The 9466-nt window shown below is 41.9% G+C and overlaps 1 protein-coding gene across 1 annotated transcript in view; it reads right to left on the minus strand.

Moving 5' to 3' along the window:
* The window catches only part of VTI1B (vesicle transport through interaction with t-SNAREs 1B), a 19886-nt gene extending 11078 nt beyond the window's left edge, over nt 1-8808 (minus strand). Inside the window, exons 1-3 of the mRNA XM_070758887.1 lie at nt 8542-8808; nt 5339-5397; nt 3818-4009 (exon numbers count right to left, since the gene is read on the minus strand). Of these exons, the coding sequence (XP_070614988.1) occupies nt 3818-4009; nt 5339-5397; nt 8542-8662 (372 nt within the window). The 5' untranslated portion in view covers nt 8663-8808. The remainder of the gene's footprint in view (nt 1-3817; nt 4010-5338; nt 5398-8541) is intronic.
* Between the last annotated feature and the right edge of the window lie 658 nt (nt 8809-9466).

Genomic DNA, 9466 nt, shown 5'->3' on the forward strand with positions numbered 1-9466 from the left:
CGCCCGTTTATCTTCGGCCTTCAGTCCCTCCTGGGACTCAGAAGGCACCAGGGCATTAGAAACAAGGCTTGTGATGGGCTTGTTCACAATTGGAAAGATTAACAGGTCCTCCATTGCCTGATCAAAGGAATAAAATTTACAGTCCAGGACCGATGGACCCTGAGCCGCTGCCGGGTTCTCCCAAGGACGTTGGATAGTCTCGAGGAACATCTGCGAAGACGGTATGCTCACGGCTTCTTGCTTCGGCAAAACGAAGAGGCCACCCGTGGTAGGGGTGTCAGCGGTCGGCTCTGTCTGTCTCCCCTCACCAGCTTGATCGATGGTCAGCTTAGCCTTGTTTAACAAGACCTTGTAAAGGGAGGACTTGAACAGACCAGTGAAGGAGGGCTGCTCCGGCGGTTGTTCATCGCCTGACAGGTCATCACCTTGGTCACTGAAGGTCTCCCTGGCGGAATCCTCCTCCTCCTCAGCCAATGACTGCGTGGCTGGGGCTATCCAAGGATCGCCGAGCCTCAACAGTGGTGGCCCCACAGGTTGTTGCTGGTGCGCCCCTATTGCCAGGCCCTGGGAGTATGCCTGAGTAATCAAGTCCTGAAGGGCCGGAGGCATGCTCTGCCAAGCATTTTGAGGGCCGCGCAGCCCCGCCGCAGCCGGGTTAAACGTGGCAGACTGCGCTGGGCCATATGATAAATTAGCAGAGGCTTGAGCAGATGGATAAACTCCAGGCCACAAGGAGGGCTGTCTGGTCATTGTCCCTTGGTGTGCATAGGAGTAGGCCTCATGTGCAGAGCCCGGAGCCAGCTGTGTAGTGCGCTCAGGGGACCAATCCCTCTCTGAGGCCGAGCCTGCAACCCCTGGTGTAATCACGGGGGAGGCTAGCAGGGGAGTTGGCCCAAATTGCAAAGTTGATAAGGATGCCTGTTTCTGGGAAGCCTCCAATTGCTTCTCAAAGGCTCTGATTCTTTTTTCTGCCTCCCTCAGCGAGGCCCCTTGAGATGTTTTAGCCCTCTGGCCCTTCTCCTTGGGGGTGCTGGGCTTATTTGAGAGCAAAGACTCCTCTGCAGGGAGGGCTGGTGTCTCTGCCATTCTGTTTTTTATTTTGTTTAAACTTAAGCACTCACGATCACCGGCTCGAATACACAGACCGCTAAGCACAGCACGCTAGAGGAAAGCCAAGCTCAACTGTCATTCTTCTGACACCAATTGCGGCTGCGTGTCACCAGGCAGAATTGACACACTCTGGCCTTCCAGCGTGACCTCACGCTGCTTCCCAGCCTATCAAGAGGCCGCAGCCCGGTTGCCGTGGCAACCATGAAGGCACACACAGAGCGGCTACGGTTCCCGGTGCAATTAATGGCCGCCGTCACCATAGAAACGGGCGGGAAGCTTTCTTCCCTTTCCCGCCCGATCTGCCTCTCAAACATGGCCGCCGCCATAGAACGCCGAGCCACCTCAGTCCAAGGAGCCACTTCCAGAAGTCCTTCAAGGCGGCCAGCGAGAATCGGAGGGGGCGCTTCCAGCTCCGGATCGTCTGTCGGTGTCTCCGCCCCAGGGGGCAGGCCCCCCATGGCGTCAGCCGCTTTCAATGGACACCGGGCGCTACCGCGGAGGTATGCAACCCGGGGGCTCCCTCCAATCCACACCTGGGTCGGGAAACAGAGGAGAGGAGCCGCAGCCTCAAGGGTTCGCCCCACGGAGGGTAGGAACCCTATGCTGCCCACAGAGGAGCTGCCCCATCTTGTGCCTGCAAAAAAAGGGGAAAAGAGAGAAAAACAGGGAAAACCCCATTAACAGAGGTAAATCTCAAACATTTCTTAACATATGTAAACTTTACTTTACTTAAACTTCAACTTATTCCACATTCAACTCAAGATGAAATCCAGAACGAAAAACTCTAAGTCCCATTACTGCGACTGAGTTTTTTAGACTGGAGGGCTAAGGGGGTGGTGCCTGACTAATATTTAAATTAAACTCAGTCCCTACCAATCAGACTGAAGAATTACCCATGTTGGACTCTCCTTGCAAGTGCATTGGAGAAAATAAAATGTTTATGTAATCATTTCAGTGGATGCTGTTATTTTTAAAAAAATACCTAAATTAATGTTTGTTTGTTTTTTTTAAAAAAACTCAAGACTGCTTGGTGTAATAATTAAGGTACTGGATCAGAAACAAGGAAAATACTGATCCTCCTTTAGGCAAAGAATCCAGCTTATGGCTTTGGGTCAGTCACTTTCTCTCCACTCGGGGAAAATAAGAGGAAGGCGCATCATCCACTCTAAGACATCTTGAGTTGTACAAAATAAAAGCAAGACAGAAATTAAATCAATCAATCAATCAGAAATTAAAATGAATTCCAGTTTGTCCTACTGATAATAAGCATATGAAAAAATGCATCTATTCTAGATCACTAGGCAGCATCGAAAAGAGAAATAGCTTAATAAGCATTGCAATGTTTATATTATTTATAGGCTGCTGCTTTTTATGTATTACAAGACGTATGCAACTGTCAATAAATATGTACCAGTTGCCAAGATTCTGGATTTTGATCACATTAACGATAAGGATGCTGCTATGGTCCAAAGTGTGAAAAACGAACGAGAGCCACTTTTTCAGTGCCATTGTAATTTCAAATGGTTACTAAACAAATGGTTTTAAGTCAAGGACTACCTGTATTATCAATGACCTCTCAAATCTGGAAGGGAGAACTTGGTTGTGTTTTCTCATTAATGTGCTAAATTCTCCGATTAATCTCTGGGACCGCCTTCTGCCGCACAAATCCCAGCGACCAATTAGGTCCCACAGAGTGGGCCTTCTCTGGGTCCCGTCAACTAAACAATGCCGTTTGGCGGGACCCAGGGGAAGAGCCTTCTCTGTGGCAGCCCCGGCCCTCTGGAACCAACTCCCCCCAGAGATTAAAATAGCCCCCACCCTCCTTGCCTTTCGTAAGCTCCTTAAAATCCACCTCTGACGTCAGGCATGGGGGAACTGAGATATTCTTTCCCCCTAGGCTTCTACAATTTATGCATGGTATGTTTATATGTATGATTGGTTTTATAAAAAATGTTTTTTAGCTGTTTTTAGTATTGGATTGTCACATGCTGTTTTTACCACTGTTGTTAGCCGCCCCGAGTTCACGGAGAGGGGCGGCATACAAATCCAATAAATAAATAATGCTTAAAAAGACCTTTATTATTTGCAGAAATTGGACAGCAGCAAAAATCCCTGAAGTCCAGGAATAGCAATAGCACTTAGACTTATCAGTGATTTACAGCCCTTTTTAAGCGGTTTTGAGTCAGTCTTTTGTCCCTACCTCATTTCCTTGGAGAGGGGTGGCATACAAATCTAATAAATAATAATAATAGTAATAATAATAGTAATAATAATCATAATAATCATAATCATAATAATAATTTTACCAAGGGATTTTTACTACTGCATTTACTATTGGAGCTAAGCCCTTACTCCTTCTATTATTATTTTTCTTTTTAACCCCTCATTTTTTCAAGAAGAATCTAAGCTTGCTTCCAATCCACCGAGCCATTAAGGGCAGATAAACTTTTGTGTTTTAATACTTTTGTATTTTTTAATTGTCCCCTAAATCAATTTGTCTCTCCTCTATAACTCTTCTTAAGTCTTCAACATGAGCTCAGGCACCAGAATATAAATAAGGTAAACACTGCAATGCTAGCTGTTTGTCTGTTGAGTGCTGCAAGTGATCATCTAGATGCACCTTTCATATGGCCACCTTTCTGAATAAGAACCTGAAGCATGTTGACATCAGAACAACCTTTAAAATAATTGTATACTTAGTACTTACTCTCTGCTCATTTTCCGTAGAGAAGATACCAAACTTTGAATTCCCACGTGCACTCGGAGCTACTCCCAAATCGATACTTTTCATTTTCCTCTGAAAAGTGCTAAGGTCTCCTTTGTAAGTTCTAATTTTAATCATCATTTGATTGTGGAAGGACACTGGGGCATATTTCAGTTCTTCTCCCATTTCCCTTAACTAGAATAAGTTTTTAAAGTAAACATAGATCAAAATCCTTGTTACATTTGTATTTGAAGCATGAAATCAAGACTGAAAACGATTAATTTACCAGAAACATCATATCACAGATCTAAATTTTAAAAAATCTAAATTTTTAAAAAACTTCTTATGAATCATATCTCACTAAAATATAAAATATAATTTATATACTGTAGCAATTCACTTCTTTATTTCTAAAATATGTATTCCATGTTATTTTAAGAACATAAGAAGAGCCATGCTGAATCAGGCCAAAGCCCATTGGAGTCAAGCATTCTGTGCCACATGGTGGCCCACCAATTGTACATGGGGATCTTGAGCAGAAAGACAAGGCAAAACCCTCCCTTTCCTTTCACCCCCAAACAAATGGTACCCAAGGGAATCCTGCCTGCCTCAACCAACATAGAGGCGGCACTTGGACATCCATTTCAATTTTAGGAAAGTTACTCTTTGCCTGACCAAAACTGAGCTTATTTAGAAAAAGGATTTTACCAATTTAAATACATTTCATGCAATGACAATAAAAGGCAAAAATGGAGAAAACTTTTAAGTATCTTCATGTTACTTACACAAAGCAGTGAAGAAAATATGCTTCACAAAAGGTTATAAAAATATAGTTGTTTATAAAACATATATCTGTTTCAAAAGTAAAAAGCTACAGTGTAGGAAATCCACCAAATCCACCAGGCAAAAGGCTATATTTCAACAATTTCCCTATCCTCTTTTTGCTTTATGGAAAAAAAATAACTACTTTGAAGTGGGCATAGCTAAACACAGGTTTTGTTACCATTCTGACAACAAAAACAAAAACCAAACTCAAAAGAATGATATTTCAGATTGCTCCATAGCAATCACCATTGCAAACAAATACAATACAATCGTCTGCAATCTGTAGTTCTTTAAAGATAAATCATTATCTTTAAGCCCAATTCAGAAAAAATATCTAGTATGAATTTAAAACATTTTTTAACAGTAAGCAGATTAATTTGTTCAAATGGGGATTGCAAGTACTGGCTTTGTCTTGTCTGGACAAATCATTAAATGGAAAAAGAAAAAAGAAAAAGAAAATGTTTCTAAAATGAATTATTTCAAACAAGTATTTTTCAGTCTTGCAACCCAAGATGAAATCCCCATGCTAGCTGGGGAGTTTAGGGAGTAGAAATCCATATACTTTAAGATTGCCAAGATTGAGAAACACTGATTTCAATCAATATTAAGCACTACTGTCTACTGTTTTTAAGTCACTCTTGATTAGTTTCATATACACTAGGGTTCTAAAGCGTTTTAGAGAATCGTTCATGTTCTTACCGTTTCATTTGCTTCTTTTAGTTTTTCATCAAATTCTCGCATTAACTTTTTTTTCTCCTCTACAAGAGAAATTTTTAAAACATAAATTTTCGCCAAAGGACAAAATATTAGCAGTACAAAAATTAGTACACCAAGTATATTATTTATACCTTTGTTTTACTTGCTCGAGGGTTTATATTAATATTTGAAGTGTTTTCCATCTCTGATAGGTAGCAACTGTACCGCTACTTTCAATAATTAGAGGTACATCATCATATGTACATCTGGAGTTGCTCTCTCTTTCCTGGATCCCTGATTAAATGCCTTTATCTACTAAGATATTTTTTTTGCTGCTGTCTAAGCCAATGTAATATAAGGATATAAGCTCTCAAACAGGCATAATAAAATTATAAAGAAAATTATTCTATTAATTATACATATTGTATCTATCTATCTATCTATCTATCTATCTATCTATCTATCTATCTATCTATCTATCTGTATGTATGTATCAAGGCTCTGACTAATGAATCCAAGAAGTTGACATTGTCAATAAATTAAAAAACCCACAGGCCACTCATTTTAAATAGTTGACTTGTTTTTCCTGTCATTTTTATTCAAATACATTCAGGTGTCTCCAGAATTGTCATGTCTACTTCTATGGATAAACAGATCCCATACAAAATGGCTGTTTTTGTATCTTTAGATAATGGGCTACCTTCAAAGATATTGCTCTGCTGAGGGAATAATATGAGCCCATGAACTGGTGTTCAAGGTATCTGAATTTTGATCATGTTGTGATGGCTGTCAACATTAAAAATGGTTGTGACTTTTCCAGTACAGTTGTTAACTTTGTAAATTGAGGGCTATTTATTATATCTCTTGCACATCTCTACACTATCTATTTGCCTTTATTAAAGCAGGACAACCAACCTTCTCTTTCTCAAACACACAATTTCAAGAGATCCGAAGACTGTAATCCAACACTGCACAATGCAATTTGTTCTAGGTAAACAAGTTTTTTTAAAAAAATAATGAGCCTAACAGATTTGTAAGATTTAAATAAGAAATGAATTTGATGACCAGCGATTAATGTAAAGGTTATTGTAATGTTTTAATATTAGATAATGAAAAGCTATACTTTAAAAGTTTTTTGAATATGTGAGATATGATATGTTTTTACAATTACTTTGTGAAAGAAAGAGATATAACAGCCTCCACATAATGATTACAAAGAAAAAAGGAAAAATTTGTATATGTTTGACAATAAGCTGGACTTTGTGTTGGAAACTATGTATTGTGTTGGAGAAAAAATAAAAAATAAAATAAAAATAAAATAAAAATAATTATTTTATAAAAATAAAAAATTTATGATGCAAAAAAAAAAAGTCAGCAAAAGCAGCTGTGGGGACGCGTGGGGGGGTGGGTCAAGGGAGAGGAAAGAAGCCTAGACCTGAATAGGAGTGTATTTTTCTTTTAACACAGAATAAATTCTCTCACTCTCTCTAGTGAAAATGCAAAGCTCTTTCGTCCTCCCTGAGGGAAAGGGACCACTTGCCACGCAGCCAAGTCACCATGAACAACAAACCATGAAGGGGCACCTTGACATAGGACAACCCTTACAGGACAACAGTAAACGGTGTGCATAAGTGTACCATTGTGCCTACCATCCCTGTCCTATTGTCTAATTTGCATTGCCTACTTTGCTAATGTTTATGTTTATACCAATACCTACTATCTTGTACACGCTTGACAAATAAATAAATTTATTTTTTTTAAACTCTCACCACAGCAAACTCACTGCAAGACAGGTTGTTTAAGAAGTCTATTTCATTACTGAAAATAAATAAAACATTACCTGTCACATACCTCCCAGAGACCAATTAGGGCCCACAGGATTGCCCTACTCTGGGTCCCGTCGACTAGACAATGTTGGTAAGCGAGGCTGCGTGGGAGGGCCTTCTTTCTGGCGGCTCCAGCTCTCTGGAACCAACTGCCCCCGCAGGTCTGCACCTCCCCCACGCTCCTAGCCTTCCGGAAAGCCGTGAAGACCGGACTTTGCCGGCAGGCCTGGGGACCGTTGAGCAGCATCACCTAGCTCTGACCAGGAAGAACGAGTGATTGCATATTTAGGGCTTTTATTGGTTTTTTTAAAAAATGTTTTAAATTTGTTGTGCGCTGCCCAAAGTCCAGAAGGAGTTGGGCAGCTTAGAAATCTAACTAACTAACCTCCCAGAGACCTATAAGAGCACACAGAGTTGGCCTCCTCCAGGTCCCGTCAACTAAGCAGTGCAGGTTGGCGGGGCCTGGGTGGGAGGGTCTTCTCTGTGGCCACTCCGGCTCTATGGAATCAACTCCCCCCTTGATGTCCGTACTGCTCCCACCCTATTTGCTTTCCGTGAGGCCACAATGATCTGGCTTTGCCAGCAGGCCTGGGGGCCATGAATCAACAACTATCATGGCCAAATTGTATGAATGTCATGTACGCATGTTGACGGGTTAGTTTATTATGGATTTTAAATAAGGATTTATAGTGTAGATTCTATATTTAATTTGATTTAATTAATTAAATTTAATTTATTTCACTTCTATGCTGCCCAATCCCGTAGGGCTGAGGGCAGCTTACCACAATAAAAGAACAATACAATAATACAATTTGACTTATTTTTATTGTTTTTGTAATTTATACTAATGTAGCATAGAAGTCGAATTAAATAAGTAAGTAAGTTTCATTTTTGCCCTTCAGATTTCGTTCTGTCCCTCCTTTTGCATGCTTTCTTTAAAGCAGCGGTCTCCAACCTTGGCCACTTTAAGACTTGTGGACTTCAACTCCCAGAATTCCTCAGGAAGCTTTGCTGGTTGAGGAATTCTGGGCGTTGAAGTCCACAAGTCTTAAAGTGGCCCCGGTTGGAGACCCCGGCTTTAAATGATTCTGCTTCTACAATTTTCTTTGATATTACTGTCATTCTTGTCCTGCGGCTAGTTGGCTGGGGCTAATTGTCATAGACAACATAGCGCCACCGATTTGCTTCCCATTTACCGGCATCTGGTAACCTTCGAACTTCCACCCCCACCCCACCCCAAAAAATTCTCATCTCTCCGACAGCAATCTCCTCCCTTGCTTGGGAACGTCCGCAGCCAAACCCGGGAAGAGACTCTCCAAGCCCCCCACCCTGCCCCACCTCCCCCGCAGGACCGCAGCGCTGCTTTTCTTTCGCACGTACCAACCGCCAGGTTCCCGCGCAGTTTCTCCGGGGCGCTTTGCAACTCCCCGTGGAGGCCGCGGAAAATTTCGTGCAGCCGCTCCAGGTGCTCCGAGGAGCCGATGCCGCCGCGGTCCGCCATCCCGCGAAAAGAAGTCAGGAGCCAGCAGCTTTTTTAGGGGCTAAACTACCGCCTGCGAACCATCCTCCGCCGACACTTCCGGGATAAGGGGCGGAGCTTAAGCCGCTTCCCCAGCACTCTTTTCCTGGAGCAGATCGCCCCCGCCTGGGGGACCATAAAGCAGCGCCTGAAAATAAAGTGCCGTCAATCGCCACAGCGCCTCCACCGTTGCGGCGGAGAAACAGTCACCTCTGTGAGACGGAGAGGGGGAGACCATGTTTGTGTTTGTTACGGTATTAACATGAGGGTAGCAACTGAATAGGAGAATAGGTGCAAACCGTTTCCATATTGATGTCAGAAGAAACTAACTAACTTATTTGGCTGTGAGCCGCTCCGAGATAGATAGATAAATGGATGGATAGATGGATGGATGGATGGATGGATGGATGGATGGACGGACGGACGGACGGACGGACCGACAGACCTTTCTCCCATCTAACCTTAGATTGTGCCCCCTTGTTCTTGTGTTCATTTTCCTATTAAATATAACTTTCTTATTTTCTTATTATTATTCCTAATTTCCTGGAAATTTGTCTCATTCTGTTCAAAAAGGAAGAGATTATTGATATTTGTGAGTTTCCATGCTAATCAATGAGTGGTATAAAGCTTTGAATCTGTTTTCAGATTTGGGTCTCAGGTCCATGTAGGAAGCATTTGATTTTGTCTGAGTCAGTCCAAGTGTCTCTCCAAACTACAGATTTACAGATCAAGTGAAACCATCTCATTAAAATATAGTTCTCCATAGTTTAATATTTCATCTAGCAT

Source organism: Erythrolamprus reginae, chromosome 1 (assembly GCF_031021105.1).
Source record: "Erythrolamprus reginae isolate rEryReg1 chromosome 1, rEryReg1.hap1, whole genome shotgun sequence".
Classification (NCBI taxonomy): Eukaryota; Metazoa; Chordata; class Lepidosauria; order Squamata; family Dipsadidae; genus Erythrolamprus; species Erythrolamprus reginae.